General features: G+C 38.0%; 1 protein-coding gene and 1 long non-coding RNA gene across 4 annotated transcripts in view; one reads left to right on the top strand and one right to left on the bottom strand.

Moving 5' to 3' along the window:
• Nucleotides 1-427: 427 nt before the first annotated feature.
• LOC131424073 (uncharacterized) lies at nucleotides 428-6613 on the bottom strand. The gene is made up of 3 exons (XR_009226549.1): nucleotides 6482-6613; nucleotides 698-789; nucleotides 428-544 (listed from the first exon to the last, which is right to left on the bottom strand). It is a non-coding gene; the product is annotated as an uncharacterized LOC131424073 (long non-coding RNA).
• Nucleotides 6608-19644, top strand: part of Nbas (NBAS subunit of NRZ tethering complex) — a 330311-nt gene continuing 317274 nt past the window's right edge. For all 3 annotated transcript variants that reach the window (XM_058578372.1, XM_046441292.2, XM_046441291.2), the window contains exons 1-6: nucleotides 6608-6741; nucleotides 8894-8945; nucleotides 10296-10332; nucleotides 13149-13226; nucleotides 13530-13577; nucleotides 17733-17776. In XM_058578372.1, the coding sequence (XP_058434355.1) occupies nucleotides 6625-6741; nucleotides 8894-8945; nucleotides 10296-10332; nucleotides 13149-13226; nucleotides 13530-13577; nucleotides 17733-17776 (376 nt within the window). In that variant the 5' untranslated portion in view covers nucleotides 6608-6624. The remainder of the gene's footprint in view (nucleotides 6742-8893; nucleotides 8946-10295; nucleotides 10333-13148; nucleotides 13227-13529; nucleotides 13578-17732; nucleotides 17777-19644) is intronic.

Below are 19644 nucleotides of genomic sequence, written 5' to 3'. Positions count from 1 at the left end.
GATTAGATACAGACAAAGCTGAAAAGTGAACTGGGGGACTGGAAAAGAGATCTGAAGACATTAAACTGAATATCAAACAGAAAGACAAGGAGATATAGAGTGTGAGGGTGGCCGTGCCTCGTGGAGGACAGAATAGTCTATCCTTACGTCTAAAGAGAATGGTGGGCAGGCAATACTTGAAGATGCCCTGAGTGAACATTTTCTGTAAGTGATTTTTTAAAAAAATGAAAAGAGCAGGGAAGAAATTACATTCCAAATTTCCGAAGTTACTGTTTGTAAGTGCACTCATGTACCCATCACTGAGATTCTATCATTAATATTTTATGATATTTTAGTATATATTTTTCCATTTATTTATTCCTCAGCCTATCCACTAATTCACTTTAGTTTTTGGTGCACTTCAAAATATATTACAAGGGGCTGGGGATGTGGCTCAAGTGGTAGCGCACTCGCCTGGCATGCGTGCGGCCCGGGTTCGATCCTCAGCACCACATAACAAACGAAGATGTTGTGTCTGCCAAATAATAAATAGTTCTCTTTCTCTCTTTAAAAAAAAACACAAACAAAATATATTACAAATCATCTACCTTTTCTTTTAAACAAAATAAAAGAAAAAGCTATTCTCACTTTTAGTCCCTAGTTGATGAAATTACCAATGCACTTTTAGCATTGTTAAATTTAGCATATTTTTACTCACTTTTTGCTCTTCTTGCTGATTTTTGTGTCTGTCATTCCCCGGTTTGTTGTTGTATTTAATTTGTGAGAGAGGAAGATGAAGGGAAAAATGACCTGTTGGAATATGTAGCAAATTAGAGTAAATGAGCAAGGGCTGGAGATCTATCTCTTCTTGGCTAAAACTAGGTGTGAACTTTATGATCTGTATTTTGGCTGCCAAGAGATATTATGGGACTCTTACAATATTTATGGAAGGATTGACTGGAATTCTCCAGGCTTTCTGGAGGAAATAGAATTTCTGAATTACTCTCAATATTATTTTATTATCAAGATTAAAATTTATACTCTTCATAAAGATCTTGTGCACCATCCAATCAAGTACAAATGTATGACGTCTATAACCGGTAGCATTCAAATGCCTCGATTCAATTTTATTATGCAATTTCAAATTTAAAATGGAAGAGACTTCATGTGATAAACTAATCTCTTTAGTCTTTCATAAGTAGAATCATGAAAGGGTTAAATGCTGAATCATTAATGGCTTTTAGCTTAAAGGGTCTTTTAGCTGATAGGCGCTAAAAAGCTGAGCTTATATAAAATGAATCTTTCAGTTAATGATAGCTCTGCATGGAAGAATTAACAGGAGAAAAATGAGTCCTTTTGTGAGATATTGTTAAAAAATTTTCTGTCTGATTCTAATCTAAAAATATCTATGGCCATCAGCAAAGTGAATTAAGAATTATATTTTAGTTGAGGGTATGTTTGATGTGTGGTAAGAAAATCGTAAGAAATGGGAAAACTTTCTTATTTTTTTCTTCCTTTCATCAAAGGCGTATGAAAACATCAGATTGCTTCTGTTTAAAATGGGTATGTCACTCTCAGTATCTTCTCTATTAATAATTTGAACATTAGACAAAAAAATGTGTTGCAGTTACAGCTTTACCATTACCAGCATGTGACCTTGGGTGGGTCATACTGATTGAGAACCTTGGGTTCCTAATCTCTCTCTTTCTCTTTATCCATATCTCTATCTGTCTACATATCTACATATTTATGTATCTACATATCTATATCTATATCTATGGTGGATCAGATATAAGTCACGCCCCCAGCAACCCTCCCCAATCACGCCATCTGGGGACCAAGCGTGTAACACGTGAGCCTCTGGGGTATGGTCCAGATCCCAACAATCACAGAGATTGCAGAACACAAATTGAGGATTGCGAGCAGCTGTCTTATTTACCACCTAGAGAACCTGCACAATGAGGGAATGAAACCAACACGTTAAGAGAATTAGAGAAACTTCATTTGACAAAAACACGTCTGAGAGAAGCGACACCTGAGTGTTTCCATTTTCCCAGGCGAGGAATCGTGTTGTAGAAAGGAACAAAGGCATAAAATAGTACTTGGCATAGTGCTTGGAGCAGAAGCATAGAGGGTTAAATGCTGAGGTGGCCGTCATGATGCAGTTAGGAAGATGACGATGCCTATCTCAGTGTTTATTTCCTTAAGCACTTTGCAGTTACTGTTCACATTGGCATTTGGGAAAACATAATCTTCCTTTTTAAAGTGACTTACTCCTGATTTAAAGTAACTTCAAACCAGAGATGCGTTCTTAGTCCTTAGGGTAGCTATCAACAAAATCCCTTAGATTGGGTAACTTACACACAACAGAACTTTATTGATGACAGTTCTTGAGGTGGGAAATCCAAGACCAAAGTTCCAAATGGTTTGGTATCTGGCGAGGGCCCTGTTCCTCACAGATGGCACCTTCTCACTGCGTCCTCAAATGGTGGGAGGAAGGAACAAGCTCCCTCAGTCCCTTTGTGTAAGGACACTAGTTGCCTCCCCCAACTGTACTTTTTAATACTACCACACTGCAGATTTTTTTTCAACATGTACATTTTAGGGAGACACATTCAAACCACAGCAGAAGGACTTTCCACTTAAATAAGAGACTGATTAGATGACCACGAGATTGTATAAGTAAATTCTACCTATCACATATTGAGGTTTCCTGATGGAACAGATTGGTAGTACCGCCACGTGTAACTATTTACTTCCTATTTCAACCCTCTAAGTGCTCCATCTGAATTATTTAATAACCTTTTGCTGCACAATTCTCTGTGATGTGCTACCTTATGAAGAAAGGAGCACAGACCCGAACCTGAAGAACTGTGTTTGAGTTTTGAGCTCTGCTGTGATCATAGACTTCTCTACGCTTCCATTTCTTTGTCTGTGAATGGGGAGGGATCCAAGTTCAATTCCAAGTTTCTGTCTTTTCCTCTCAGCAGCTCCTGTGAGGATGAAAGTCCTCTCTGCACACAATGAATACCATACAGATATTGTTATCTGTCAATTTGGAAGTAACACTGTCGTGATCCATATCCTACATACAGATTTGAAGTTAGGCAAATCTGCAAAACCCACTGTAGAAACATAAGAGAGGGATGGTACTGATGCACAGAAACTCAACTCAAAGGAACATAAGCATAAAAAGTCTTGCACTTGATTCCTCACCCGGGAAGATGGAAACACTCAGGTGTCGCTTCTCTCAGACGTGTTTTTGTCAAATGAAGTTTCTCTAATTGTCTTAACTTGTTGATTTCATTCCCTCATTGTGCAGGTTCTCTAAGTGGTAAATAAGACAGCTGCTCACAATCCCCAATTTGTATTCTGCAATCTCTATGATTGTTGGGATCTGGTCCATACCCCAGAGGCTCACGTGCTACACGCTTGGTCCCCAGATGGCATGATTGGGGAGGGGGCGTGACTTACAAGAGTATATCTGGCCCACCACAGGTAGTTCCTTCTCTCTCTTCTTGGCAGCTGACGGCAGCGGAGCTCTTCTTTCTCACACTGGCCTCACGCGATTATGTATCTTGCTACTAAGCTGCAGCCAGGCCACCAAGCAACTAAGGGTTGAGACCTCTGGAACTGTGAGCCCAAGTGCGCTTTTCTTCCTTAAAGTGTGTTTTTTTTTTCCAGGTATTCTGTCTCACCAAGAAAAGATGATACAGTGATTCCCCAAATCAAGGATTCTTTTCCTCTCCTTTTATTATTTAAAAGAAACCCCAGGTAAATATTCTAAATTCAGTGCTTGAAATAAGAGGGATGGAGTCTTTTGTATCAAAGAGGCAGAGTTTGGGGACAGGTGGCCCCCCCAGAAGTCAGTGACTTGAGAAAAGGAAGAACAGTTGGAACAGTGTTCCAAATGAAGCAAAAATATTGGGTAGACAAAAACAATAGCTGTTATTACAAAGGTGAGGGAGGCGAGGAGGATTAGAAGTCTCTCTATCCTTCTGAAATGCTCAATGTCTTATTAAACTAACCACTCTGTCGTTTCAGATTGGTGTGACCATTATCTCTCTGTACCTATGACAGCTGCTTTATGCCTGTTCTCCTACCAGCTACTAGCATACTTTCTAGTCTCAAAAGTGTCCTGTTTGAGCAATTAACTACATAGTTACCATAAATAAGACCAGTTAGCAACTTGGCTTCAGATACTCGACCCGTTTTAAGTCAGCCTGTTGCTTTGACTCTTCTGAACTTTGATTACCTGCCTTTTCTTTTCCAATTCCAGGGTCTGATACCGACATTGGGTGCTTTTCTTATGACCCATACATTCTTATCCCTGTCTCCTCTTGACTGGTCAACTCCTTCTCCCCGTTCCAGGAACTCTTGGGGATTTTAAGTAGTGAAGGCTTAACCACCTGTCCATCTGCTCAGTGCATCTCTGGCAGCAGAATGTTCCTTCTGGCAAATTCTACAGCTATATATGTACACTCTCCAAAGAGTGGTTTTATTTTTTAATTTTTTTTTCGAAGAGTGGTTTTAGCCAGAGAAACTGTCTTCTTTATGACAGAAGCTCTCGGGGTTCAGCTAGGCATGCTCTTCTGTTTTCCCTTCTACTGCACAAATTGTGGCAAATAGGGTGAGGGTGGGAACAGAGAGCCGTAAATATAATGACGCTAAAAGGAAAAAAAATTCTTAGTGATGTATTTTCAGTCTCACTCACATTCCAACTAAGAAGCATGCATCCTTTGCCAGTTTGACCAGCTACCTCCTATCTGTTGCTGTGTGATTGGGTGAAGAGAATGGATGATGCAGAAAGCAATCCCAATATCTGTCAAAAGACTAAATAAGGAAGGGTGAGGGGTAAAGGAACCTTGATGCACTGAAGAGCGTGGGGCTGCTGAGGCACTGTAATATTACAGCCACCACCCTCACGCTGCCTATCCCTGGGAATGGTGTTCCTGCTGCCTCCTCTACAGCATGCAATGTGAGATGTGCTCTCTGCAGGTGTGCAGCTTGCTGAGTGAGGAAGGGAGAGGAGACGCTGGTGTTTGCAATGAGAGGCTTGATGAAAAGACACAGCTGCTGTGAAAAATACTTGATTTGAAAAGCCTAGTGTGGTGGCATAGGCTTGTAGTCTATTACTGGGAGGGCTAAGGAAGGAGGATTTCTTGACACCAGCAATTTGAGGTCAGCCTGGGCAACATAGGGAGACCCTGTCTCTTAATTTCTTTTTTTATTTGGGGAAATCATTCATTTATTCAAATAACATATTTTTCTCCACAGTGCTCTGTGCTGGGCACTGTTATAGATGCTGAGGATATAGCAGGGATGTGTATTGAATCTGTTATGTATATAGGTGGAGCACTGTGCCATGGCTGAGCTTCCACTTTAAAGAATGGGGATAGATAATACACAACGCTAATAAATAAACTGCAGAGCACTTCAGATGATGCCAAGTGTTAAGGAGAAAAAAACAGAGCTGGCAAAGTGGGGGATCTGGACAGATGGAGTTGGGAAGGGGATTACAAAATTAAAAATGAGCAGTCGGTGTAGACTTCAGAAAGAAGGTGACATTTGAACAAAAACTTGAGGGAAATGAGAGCCAGGCAAATAGCAGATATAATAAACCTCCAACCAGTGGGAGCAGCCAAGGAAGATTGTGTCTGGTGACTCTGAACCGGCAAAGTCAGCGAGTTTGAAGGTAGTGAGGGCAACAGATGAGGTATGAAACTAAGGGAAGCCAGAAACTAAGGGAAGCCAAGTAGATGACATAGGGCTTTGAGGTCATTTAACTTTGAGAGAAATGGGAGCCATTAGAGGCTTCCTGGTAGTGGATTTTAATTGCATCACTGCCTAAACTATCTTGATAGACTTTATACAATGTAATCCTCAAGAGATCTTGGTAAGTTGTGCTTGTTTTGAATGTGACACAGTGCTAATACTTCGTGCACTGCATATTCGTTCAAATTAAAATAGGTTCTGCTTACAGTACAGGTGTTTCTACGTGGAGGTACTTGTTGAGTATACAAACGAGCCTGGTCCTCAGTTTGCTATTACATCACTGATGCTCTTCACACCCTTTCTCAAGTTTTGTTCAGTCTGTCTGCTCTTTTTTCTTTTGCTCACTCCATTTCCCCCTCATTGAAGTGCCTCTCTCAGACCACCTCCGCGGGATTCAAATTTACCTATAAAGACCCAGGGCGAACACCGCCTGCTCCTGGAAGCTCCTGCAAACCCTCTGACCCTCACTGCTTTTCTTAAGCTTCTGATGCCTATCTTTAGCTCAACGTTTTGATTCGGGTAATTTTTGTTTTGGCGTTTACCCACTTAAAAACCGTGGGTTCCATCAAACCTAAATTAACACCAGCAATTCGAAAGTACTTTTTTTGTTTTTACAGAAGCTTTTCTGTTTTACAGGAAAGATTCAATGGCTTGGCCCTTCTCACGCAGAAATAAAGAGGGGATCAGGACCCAAGTCCTACTCCAAACGCAATGGTCATGGTCATACCTAACAGCGTTTTCTTTTGGTGGCCAGTTCCTTTCACTTTTCTCTTTTCATCCCGGAGAATTAAAAGCGGCCGCAGCCAGGGAAGCTTGTCCAGCGTGGGACGCCGTAGCGCCACTCCCTCGGCTGCTCAGTCCGGGGCGAACATGGCGGCCCCCGAGGCAGGGCTGGCTTTGAGTCCCGGCACTTCAGAGGGCGAGGAGGAGACGATCCTCTATGACTTGTTGGTCAACACCGAGTGGCCCCCCGAGACAGAAGTACAGGTGAGCCCGGCCCCTGTGCGGAGGCGGCGGCGGCGGGTGCAGCGCGGGCGCTTGGCAGGCAGAGCCACGTCGCCCGAGCCACGTATCCGAGGGGAGCAGGAGCGGTGGGCGGTGTGTGCGGTCCACCTGGCGACCGCACCTGGCGCCCGCGGGGGTCTCGGATTCCTCCTGGGCTTGGAGTCCGGATATCCGTGCGGGACGGCGCGCGATGGCCGTGCACCTGATCTCGCTAGTCGCTGTCACTCTTTTTCTTAGAGGGGAGGTCGCGGAGAGGGGCTGGGGGTCCTCCTGTCCGGACTCTCGGGGGTCCCTTCCCGCGGATTGGCGAGGGCGGGTCTGGGCTGCCTGGTCTGCGGCAGGAGAGTTTCCCAGGTCGCCAGAGGCTTCTCTACGTCTGAGGCCCCCGCGGGTCGCAGGATGTCACCCTTTCCCCCCCACGTGGGGTGAATCGCGCTAGTTTTTTTCATTTAATAAAACCGTGTCCGTGTTTTGTATTCCGCGTCCCAGCGAGGAGTGGGGACGCAGATGATAATACGCTCTTGGGACTTGCAGTATAGGGGGCGATAGCCCGGTGAACTTTCCCGTAACCTGGTGCTGTACGTTCTGCGTAGCGGTTTTCGTGACATGCCAAGGCAGTGAGGAGAGGAGAGCAACTGACCTGGTTTGGGAGCTGGAAAGGAGCTCTATGTTGTTTGGTGGCTTATAAACTGGATCCTAGGGTTATCAGTTGTTTCCCAGGCAGGACCTTCCATGCATAGGGGAAGATCCAGACTCGGGTTTATTCAACCCGTTTTGGGAGGAGGGGGACTGGGGATTGAACACAGGGGTGCTCTACCAACGAGGTAAATCCTCAACCCTTATTTTTATTTTGAAACAGTCTTACCAAGTTGCTGAGGCTGTCCTCAAACTTGCAATCCTGCCTCAGCCTGAGTGGCAGGGATCATAGGCTTGTGTTACCGACCCTGACACAACAGATACTTAAAGGATCTAACTGTGCCTATCACTGTTAGAATTGGAGGTAGCAGCAAGCTCAAATAGGATTATTAAGGAAAACGGAGTTCATATGAACTCGGTTTTACCATGTCTTTTCTGAGTGTTGGCTTATTGTACAGCTCACCTTCCTATAAAGTGTATAGCTTTCCTCTATAACAGTCTTACTGCAGTTTCTGCTTAATGCATTTTGTAGGGAGGCAAAATTCTGCAGATAGTTTTTCTGGTATGTTTCCATTTGTTCTGAATAACATAAGTACTTTGTAGGTTACACAGCTAGCCTAACAGGTGGCTACCTTTTGCGTTCTACAGGCTGTTTCTACTCCTTAATACTGGTGGTTAATTATAGTAATGTTCAGAATAATTATAAGTTGATTTAGAAAAATAAGCACAGCAGCAACTTATATTGAAACTTTAGAAGCGCTTTGCTGCCTTTTTTGGGATTCTGTTGATGTCAGCAGCTGAACCATAAGCTTTTAGAGGGCCACTGCATCAGATTCATCTGTCTCCGTGGGGCCAAATTGTGTCTTGATGATCACCTGTGTTGAGTCAAATAATGTTTATATATTCTTAAAAATATTATCTGCACTTAATGTTGTCTTCACATTTTCTTGACAGCCCTTCAGTGCATTTTACTCACATATAATACCTGTTTAATGAACATTCAGTAGTGTTCAGTTTATACTTACAGAATGGAATTATTCAATATAGCAGTTATGTCTGTTTTGTTAGTAGCATTGCCTTTATGGACATAGAGGAGATATTCAATGAATTTGCCTTGAGGGATGAGTTTACTAATCCATATGATCACTTTTCCTATAAGCAAACCTTATTTTAGGTTTCTGCAGCCCACCCACATAGACTATCCTGAACCAGCAGCCACATTCTTTGCCCTTGATTTCTCTTGTCTTCAATTTGTGTTTTTATTTGGAAAGTTTGCAGCCTCAGTTCTTGTGCTCTTGTGCAAGGTTCAAGTTGACATGTGCTTATTACTGCCAGGCTCACCTTTATTCCAACTGTACCCAGTCCTGATAATACTTTTCTGTCAATCTCTAGGTTTTGAATATTGTTAATTCTGAGCATTAGTTAAGTATAAGTTGACAAGTTGTACAAGTATTACTGAAACACTTTCAAATGTAAGGATTTGTTTTTCAAATTGTAGCCTAGAGGTAACCGAAAGCATGGAGCATCGTTTATCACAAAAGCAATCAGAGGTAAATATAGCTTATTTATTTTTCTATATGTAATAGTTAATTTTCCCCCATTTTATTTACAACTGCTATTTTAGAAAGCTTGGGTGTTTTAAAATGTGTTCTTTAGACTGTGGAAGATGATGGAAGTGACATACATGTTATGAGTTTAATTTTATATGCAGATGCATATACATGTATTTCCACACTTATGTCTTTAATGCAGTGTAGGGTGAGGGTGTACCCTAGTTTTAACTATTGCGGATGTATTCTATAAGGAATGAAGAAATCCAACCTGGTGTGTCTTGGAGAGACTATGGATGTTGAAGGGGAAAAGGTTGGAAAACTACTTTAAAAATGATTCAGATATAACTGGTCAAAAATATATGTTCATGCCACTACTGACAGCCTTTACATGTGAGTTAATAAGAGTCTGAAAAAGAATTGAGTGCTATCCTTACTGAGTGGACTGTGAGACTTTCATTAAAAAACATCCCTTTTACCAGAGTAGCGGGGGGGGGGGGTGCTGTTATTCCTTTGTTTTCAGCTGAGGAAATTTGCTTGAGTTTTTCTTTTTAATGTGACCATTCTGCCTCCAAAGTCCATTTTTATTTTTTGGGAGGTTTGAGCTCCTTATAAGAAGATTGTTTCAAAAGTGTTGAGTGGTTGAAATTATAATTTTATCTTTATCTTATACAAGGAGCTGTAACATTGAATTTTCATTATCTCATATGCTTTGAAATTTTAGAAAACATGTACAACAGTAAAAACTTATTGTAGAAAATTTAGAAAATACAGGTAATCACAAATTAGAATATTTTTTTCTTTACAACTCAGAGATAATATTAGTCTTCAGACTTTCTATTGATACACACCTAGCTGCATACATTCATACATGTATATATCACACATAGGTATTTTTAAAAAAACATATAAATCATGTAGTACTGTATTAGAACCCCTCCCCCCCTGCCCAATGGCTTCCTCATTTTAGTATTTATCTTTGTTATAAAGAAAGTGTGAATTGGTGTCTTTGGTTTAATTTTTATACAAATAGTTTACCTGATTTTAAAGGTCAATTTCTATGACTTCTAGTCATGGTTTCATTGAAGCTTCTTAGATTTTATTTCTTACCACTTTTTTTTGTTAGGTAGTACTTTGAAGTCTTGAATAATACACAAACTTGAATCATACTTGTTCACATTAACTTCTATTAAAACTGTATATTAGGTTATTTTCATCTTAAGAATTATGTTCTCAATATTTTTTGTGATGACTCGGACTGTAGTACCTTTTAGACTTGTCACCTGTAAACCTAATTTGAAAATGATTATTAAAGGACAATTGACTTATATTTGGCTTTTTTTATTCCAGATCATTTACTATTTTTACGCCAATACATCTGGTACAGGTGAGACTTCAGTTCTACAGAGAAACAGTATGGACATCAAATACGTACATTATCTGACTTAAATGTTAATAAATAAACTCCAGATCATGATATTAATGTTGACATTAAGGTGACCAATTTTAAAGAGTATACATTTCTAATATTTTGGCATAAATTGTGAGGATAGACTTGAAATTTTTGTTTCCTTAGTCATTAAGAATCTCATTACTTTTGCTTCATCTGTGTGTCCTCAGCATTATCTTGAACACACAGGGTGGATGTGTGGCTTGCATATCTTTAAAAAGTTATTGTTAGATCCACTCTCCCGTGTTAATATTCAGTTGCTATATATCAGAGAATGTTCTTTAGGTGTCAGTTCTTGTGTACTTTTTAATTCTTCTGATGTAGTGTTGACTTTTTAACTTTAAAAGGAATGAAGAAGTAATCTCAAAGGCTGTAATTCTACTTCTAGAAATATGTGGAACTTGTTTATAGAATTATTACAGACTGCCTTTTCCTCATCTTGAAAGCTCCAGAGATAATATACTTGCATAAGAGACCTTTGCTCTTCTCTAGGACTTCCTCCAGATTTTTTTAAGCACTCTATGGATTGGTGTGTGTGTGTGCGTGGGCACATCTATATGTATATATACATGCAAATTTATATAGGTTTCTTTAAACGTGTTTCTTTGAGCATGTGGAATATGATAGGGTAGAGATGAGTGAGGAGGAAGGAAGAGTAGGTAAACGGGAGAATATGAAGGTATCCTGAACACCCTGGACAGAGTAGGCAGAAAATGTCTACTCACATTGCTGATTACATTTTTTGAGGACTCAAAGTTCACTCTGATGCAATCCTTATGTGATTACCTTACCTTCAGATCGGGCATCAGTAGGTATCTGTCTCCCCTTCTCATGGAAAGTCCTTTTCCTTAAACTGGCCAATCTTTTAGTTGCTTTTTTTTTTTTTTTTTTGCTGCTATGGCTAAAAGATGAGAACTAAAGAGGAAAAACTTAATTTGCGGCTCTGCTTCAGAGGTTTTAATCCATAGATAGCAGACTTTATTCCTCAGTGCCCAAGGTAAGGCAGGACATCATGGAGAAAAAAATATGGCAGAGGAAAGTGCTCAGGACATGGTACCAGGAAGCAGAGTGACTAAACTGGGCTCACAAAATATATACCCCAAAGATAAGCCCCCAGAGCCCACTGCCTCCAGCCACACCTTACCTGCCTACAGTTACCAGCCAGTTAGTGCAGTAAAGTGGATTAATGTACTGATTAGATCAAGGTTCTCATAATTTGATAATCTCATCTCAACTTTCTTGTATTGTCTTACACATGAGCTTTTGGGGAACACCTCATGTCTAAACCATACCAGCCATGTCGATCATAATGCATTCACAACCTATATTATGAAGTTTTTATCTTCCTCATCTTATTTTCAAAACGATTGTATTTCAGTTAGCGTTCTTGAGCTTATGATCATTAAACCTGAAGGTTTGGGAGCTAATATTAAAAGTATAGTTTTCCTTAAAAATTTTTTTCTTTTAATTTAAAAATATTAAAAATACTGAGAATTCTATACAATATAAACATGTTTGATTTGTATCTACATTTGAATTAAAGCAGTTGTTGCTACTCTGCCATATTTCAGATTCCTTTTGCTCTACACAAAATGTCACATTTCAAGTCCTTACCCCATGTCTTTCCTTTTCCGTCCCTCCAAGAGAAAATTATCCTGTGTAGATGGTGTTCATATTCACATTTCATGTATATTTCCTGTCTTTATATTAAAAATGAGCATAAATAACACCAAATATATATACTAGTCTAAAAATACAATTTTGTATTTTCTGATTTCCTTGTTTTTCCTGCAATTTTTTTCAGTTCAACATTTTAATAACACAACATTTTTCTCTAAAACTTATTGTTTCAGCAGAAATTTTCTATTGTCTTTCTTCAGGTATCCCTCATTTGTTTAATTCATTGGTTGTGGATAATTTCTTTTGTGAACGGTTTTATAGTGAACTTATGCTTGGGGATTTCTGTATCATGAGTATTGTGAAACTGTAGTCTGATCTTGCACTTAATGTAGGCTTGAACTTTTATTAAACTTATTAAAATTTTTTGATGGTGGTCATCAAGCCCAGGGCTTGCACATGCTAGGCAAAAGCTCTACCACTGAGTTCTAGCCCCAGCTTGGGGCTTTTTGATTTTTGATAGATTTCATACTCGTCTTCCACAGACTAGAGTTCCAGGCAGAAGAGAATCATTAGTTTTTGGGCCCTTATTCTTTCATTGCTAGAACATACACTTGAGCAGTGTGCATCTCTCTTCTAACTCCTGTCCTCTCTGATCTAGTTGCTTGTTTCCTATTCTGTATAGCAAATCCTGTTTGGGGTTCTCATCTTTTTCCCTTGACCAGTTCTAGCTTTCAGGTATCTTTTCATTGTTACTACTTGGAAATTTATCTTTCTATGGTGAATTTAACTCTATCTTGGAATTTGTTTTTGTTGAGCCAGAATTTCTAGGTTGTCACAGCAGAAAGGATTTGGCATAAACTCACACACACACTCTGCTCTTTTATTGGTATTCTAGATAACATTTTTCCTGGAAAGGGTGAGATCTGTATCTTTGAACACACACCATGTTTTCTGGAAATGGAGAAATATATATGTATATAAAATATAGTCAAGTTTCAGGTATCAATTAGTAATTTTTGGTTTTGTGTTGATATTCCAATTTTATGTTCTGATGGAAAAAATTCTTTTTAAAAGCCTATGTATTAATATTTACCTAGTTTTGATTTTAAGTAACTGATGTATTGTGATTTCAGTCCCGCACCCTTTTTGCTCCCTGATGGACTGGTTCGATTGGTTAATAAACAGATAAACTGGCATTTGGTACTTGCAAGGTAAGATGTATAAAATTTACATGTTTTTATATCTGTATTAGCTCTCAAATTTCATTGTTGACATTAATTTTAGGGTTCTATGGCTTTCACTCTTGATTTTTATGATATATAAATTCCCTTTGTGACCTATGATCAGTATTTAAATGTTAATTCAAGCTGTATGGAATAATTTTCTCTGCTTTTGTACCTAGGTACTCATTGTAAGGTCAAAAGATGAATAATTATAGGAAAAAAAAAATAATGATTTAAGTTAAAATAATTCTGTTGAAGGCTGACAAATTGATTTTTTTTCTTTCATGAAAGCAATGGAAAGCTCTTGGCTGCTGTTCAAGATCAGTGTGTAGAGATAAGGTAATTGTTAATATTATTCATATGTAAAATTTCCTTGAGAAATAAGAGCTAAGATTTTTAGTCTTTTTAAGTGAAGAATATTCATAAGGACTTTACAATTAAGTCACTTAAATTTTGTGAAGTATCGAATGCCAACTTATGAGTGATGCTTTCTAAGAGTAGTTTACTCATATTTTGACTTCCCCAGGCCACTCTGCTGTCTCCTGAGTTTTACATTCACAGTAAATGTCTCATTTTCTAGACTCTGGAAATCACCCTTGTTTGGCTAGTTACTGCTCTATCGGAGATGCTCAGGAAGGTGTCAGAGTGGGGACAGCTTTGTTCTGCTGGCACAAGCTGTAGATTGAATTTGGGTTTGTGAAAGACCAAGGTTACACATAACTTGAAATGAAACGATGAAAGAGTTCTCTAAGTTGGGTTTTCTTGGTATTTTATTTTAAAATATTACATTAATTGCAAAAGAATCACAACTAATTTAGAAAAACTAGTTCTTTGGGAAATTTCCAGCAGCAAATTAAATGTGTGGCAACTCTAAAATTGAGGGTTACTTTTTTCTAGGAAAGCCCTAATTCTTTCTTGGTTCTTGAAAAGAAAACAAAACTTTCAAGATGTTTAGGTCTAGATGCTAGTCAGAGGATTTTCCTGCTGCTTCATTAAGAAAAGTGATTATTATTAATAATCATTCAGTTATCAGTGTTTTCTTTCATGTATTCAGGCAGAACTGGACTCTTCAAATTTAGGGGGTAGGGATAGAAAACAGAAGATCTGTCCCCACCTGGGCATTGGCTTCAACTGGGAAGGCTTTCTTATCCCTTCTAAAACCATCAGGAATAGTAATGATGGACAGTGATGACAGCCATTCAAAAATAAATTAACTTGATTCGACTTTATGGGCAGGTGTGTGCGAGTGGTGTTTGTACCAGGGATTGAATTCAAGTGTGCTAAACCACTGAACTATGTCCTCAGCCCTTTATTTATTTTGAGATGGGGTCTCACCAAGTTGCTGAGGGCCTCGATAAGTTGAGGCTGGCTTTGAACTTGGAATCCTGCTACCTTGGCCTCCCTACCCAGTAGGATTGCAAGCATGTGCCACCATGCCTGTGATTCCTTTGACAGCATCATTAAACGTCAAATCAGCACAGTGTTTGAATTTAAATTGTTCATAGAAATGGACTAGCACCTCATATTCCATTCATTGCAATAATGTGTTTTTAGAGAAATTTGCTTGCTCATAGTGTGACTCACTTAAAAATAAGTTAGTAGGCCAGACTTATTTCCACTTTTCCATGAAAGGAAAACAATGAAATGATTTTAGGTGTTAGTCTGGGTGTGCATGTGTGTGGTCAAGATAATAAGCTTGGGAAGGGACCATTTGACCAATGATTTCATGGATGAAAAGATAATTTGAAAATGTTTTGTAACATATATTATGTCTTGAGGCTTACATGGTGAAAAGTTAACTCCACTAGGAAGCCTTTGATAATATACCCTTTATTAGTCTCCTCTTCCCATATATTGGTTAATCATCTATCCTTTAGGAACCTATGATAACTTTTTCTATTTTTAATAATAAGATGCTAATAGTGGGCACAATCAGAAATGCTTTATAATGCTTTATAATGCTTTATGCATGTTTACTCACTTAATCTTGGTAGAATCCCTTGTGAGGCTGTAGTTATTGCTATTTTCCCTTATTTCTATAATAAAGTGGGCATGATATAGTTGAATCACCTCCCTAAGGATTTGCAGTAGGCTTTTAGTTTCACTGTTTATGCTTTTAGCCACAAACCTATATTACGTTTCACTTACATCATGCTTAGACAAGAATGCTTGTATGTTTCCCCATTATATTAGACTAGTGCTTTGCACTTCAGTGTGTTCCATTTACCAGGAACTTGGGATAGATGGGATTTGGAGTGTGTAGCTCCAGTTATGTGCTCCTTGCAGGAGAGACTCCTATGTTTTTCCCAGCTGGTATTTCAATATACATACCTAGGGATTAATAGTTTGGTGAATAAGCACGGGGTGTTTGCAAGTGGAATAGGGGAATCAGGCTGAGAAGGCATTATAGGGCATAGCCACCTATGCCTTGCATTGCTCAGTTGGCATTCATTTGCTTTTGCTGACTGACTACAGGAGCATATAGACTGACTCTGCAGTAACCTAAAAGCAGGTGTGTTTGAGCAAGATGTGGAATGATCAGCAAAGAAAAAGGGCAAGAGAGATTCAAAAAATAAATTCTTATGACTAGAGCTTATCCTTGAATTTTAAGGTCACTTGTTATTTTCCATATTCATCCTTTCTGCCATAGTAAAGGACGTGTGCAATGCAAGATTGACTTAGTAGTAATGGCAGTTAGTACTCAATAGGTATTTAATAAACATTTGTTGCTTGGATTAGAATATGAAAGATATTCTTAGTATCTCAGCATTATTTGATATTAGGAAGTAGTTATAAAGAAATGGATTTTGAGGGGAAAAAATGAAAAGCTACAAAAGCTTAATTTTGGAGAGAGCGCACGCTGTCTTTTCATTTGAACTTGAGTTGCTGTTCCCAGTTTTATTCTTGTGGTCATGGTAAATGACTAATCATTTGTTCTAGTATGACACACTTGCTTACTTGTGGGGCTGCCCATGGATAGGATAGTGAAACAATTGTTTGTGAATTGCTTCTTTAATTTGTAACTTATCAGCAGCTATAGATTAGAATTGGTTAATGTTTCCTTATTTCCTAAGTAGTGAAATAATTATGATTATGGGCTGTTATAAAATAGGAACTAATTGGAAACTATCATAGAACACAACAGAACACATTAAAATAAGGAATGCTTACAGGAAAAAAGCATATAAATTCTCTCATCCCCAGGATTTGCTTAACTATTTTAGGTGAATAAGTTCTATTAAGGTTTAACAAAACCAGATTATATCTTCCTGCCTTTTCTTCCCCAGCAAAAATAGCAACTGTTAGTGATTATATTAAAGATAGTAGAAAATAGAGTTAAGTAGAACTACAAATTACCTACTCTACTAGCCAAAATTGTCTATTACTATTTTGTTGTATATCCTTTGAACCTTTTCTATTTGTATTTGTTTAGTGGAATAATGTTGTATATTTGTTTTATAGTGACTGATGAATTGCTTCTGCAATCTGTAAACTTAATTTTCATTCTTGATATTAATTTTAAAAGGCTATTCAGAAATAAATGTCAACATCTTTCCATATCACTTATGTAATTGCATAATACTTCGTGCATGTACATAGTAAAATTTAATCTTCTGGGTGTATTTTTCTTTTATAAATTAGACTGCATTAATTTTCTCAACACTTGTATATATCTGTAGTTATTCCCAGAGATAACTTTGTAGAAGTGGAATTGGGTCAGATGCTAAAGACATGAAAGTTTTGGGTGATTTTTAGTAAATTTTCTAGATTTAGCCTTACTTTTGAACATATTTTATAATTATAGTACTCTATTTCAAGATCACAGATTTAAATATGTCACTGGTTTAAATATGGTGACTTGTTTGGGCTATTTGATTTATTAAAATAAGACTTTTTCTTTCATGATCAAAATTTGTAGTAGGATAGAAAGTAGTGATTCTTAACTAGGATCAATCTGTGAAACTTTAAAAGGTATTGTTGGGTCCCATCCTATACATATGCATTCCCCCCTCCCCCACCCCTTGGCTCTATAGATTGAACTTGGGGCCTGGAGTGTGCTGTACACTCGACTACAAGCTATACTCCCAGCACTTTTTACTTTGAGTCAGGGTTTCACTAAATTGTTCAGCCTGGTCTCAAATTTGCCATCGTCCTGCCTCATCCTCCTGTGTAGCTGGGATTATAAGTGTGCACCACCTTGCTCAGCCCTGATCTAATGAATCAGAACCTTTGGGAATGGGGGCCAGATTTCTCTATCATATTAAAAGAGCATGCTTAAACTCATTGTGTTATATCATTGTATTTGTGTTTCTGATTTCATAAGAAGGTTGGAAGAAAATACTGAGTCTCATATGAGGCATAACACTTTCATTAGACAATCTCTATGAAAGGAGTGATTCAGTGTTGGATATAGAAGTGTATAATATCTAGTATTTTATAGACTTACACAGTAGTATTTAAGGATAAAACTTGATCTTTGCACATATTTTACAGATCTGCCAAAGATGACTTTACCTCCATTATTGGGAAATGCCAAGGTAAGAATTTACAAGATATAAAACGAAAATTTTAAATCTTCAATTTGTTTATTAAACTTAGAATAGATATTAAATATTAACAAGGATTATGACTATTGAAATAATTAAAATTGTAATTGTTTATATGCCTTAAATATTTTGCTTTAAGATGTGTTTTAGAAGAATTTGAAATTTAAACTCACTAAACTGACTTATTTAAGTGTAGCTTTTTATTTTGGATCACTGAAGAAACTTATGGTAAGAGTTGGTCAGATACAGACTAGTAAAAAGAAAAGTCTGACTTAATCATTCTTAGAAACATTTCAGCAAAAATTGATTGAATACAATTTATGTGCATGAAGTGTTTTATTGGTACTTGACGTATGATTGTCAGCAAGAAGGTATAGTCCTCTGAAGCAATCAAATATTTAACTAGAAACAGACGAATCTAGTAAGGAAACGGTTTACAGTGAGTTTTTAATGGGTGTGAGATAAGTGAGAAAGTGATTTTTGGAAGTCAATTTTAAGAAGTCAGTTCAAGTTAATAAAACCACTTTAGAAAGAGCAGTATGAGATTCCTCAGTTCAAGGAAGGAAACCATCATATTATCATTCTATTCCATTTCTTGGTATTTATCAAAGAATTAAAATCAGTATATTATAGTGATACATACTTTCCAACGTTTATAGCCATCCAATTCATAATAGCCAAGTTATAATTCATAATAGCCAAGTTATAGAACCAGCCTAGGTGCCTGTTGATGGATAAATAAAATATTGTATACATACAAGATGGAATTTTATTCAACCATAAGAATGAAATTATGGCACTTGCAGGAAAATAGATGGAACTGGAGAACAGATTGGTAAGTGGAAAAAGCCTGACTCAAAGTCCAGGGTTGAATGTGTTCTCACAGGTGGGAGCTAGAGAGAAAAACAGAAAATAAAAGAAAGCCGGTGGCGGGGGGGAGGGTAGGTGGAGGAATCTCATGAAAATAGAAGGGAGAGCAGTAGAAGGAAGGAAGAGGGGAGGACACAAGGAAGTACTGGGGAACAAATCTACCAAATTATGCTAAGTCCATGCACGAATATACCAGTGAATCCTGCTTATATATGTAACTATAATGCATTAATTGAAATAGAGGAAGCAGACTAGGAGGAAGGAGGAGGAGGAGATAGGGAAGATACTGGGTAATGACATTGATCAAATTATGTGCATGTACAAATATGGCATAATGAATCCTATTATGTATAATTATAATGCATCAGTAAAAATTTAAAAAATAAAGCTAATTTGCAAACACATATGAGAATGAGAGGTCAGCAGAAGATGGAGATAGTGGTTTGGATTTGTTTGCAGAAGCAGTGCATGAAAAGGCAGAGGAAACATTACTAGGAAAATAATTGATTAGGTAAATGCGTCCTTTACCTATGTTTTATTTAGAGGACCTGTGGTCCTTGTCAGATCTGGTGTCTGTTTAATAGTGCCATACCTGTAGGAATCGGTGATAATCAGTCATCTTGTTCATGACAAACATGGTCTTACTGTTTGCCAGGCTATGTAGTATTTTACATGCATTTTCTATATTTTATCTTAAAACAATATTAGGATACGAAGAGTCTTTGACAGTGGGAAGAATGAGGAGGAGGGAACATCAGTCGTTTTGGAAGCTACACAGTGGTGCTAATAGAGGATTCCCCTGTGTGTGGGAATAGTGGTGTTAAGCTGTTGTCAAATGTACCACTGGTAGTCTAGGTCCTGTTTTCTTAGTTTTGTCCTTCTCAGCCACCTAAGTGTGTTCAGGAAATTAAAGATCGAATATTAAAAAAAAAACAAACAAACTGAATTTCCATAAACCATGAAATTCTATTAGTATGTCAGTTATCATT

Source organism: Marmota monax, unplaced genomic scaffold, assembly GCF_021218885.2.
Source record: "Marmota monax isolate L192 unplaced genomic scaffold, Marmota_monax_Labrador192_F-V1.1 WCK01_AAM20220418_F8-fsc00010, whole genome shotgun sequence".
Classification (NCBI taxonomy): Eukaryota; Metazoa; Chordata; class Mammalia; order Rodentia; family Sciuridae; genus Marmota; species Marmota monax.
The sequence above is the reverse complement of the archived record's forward strand: the minus strand, read 5'-3'. Positions and strand labels throughout refer to the sequence as shown.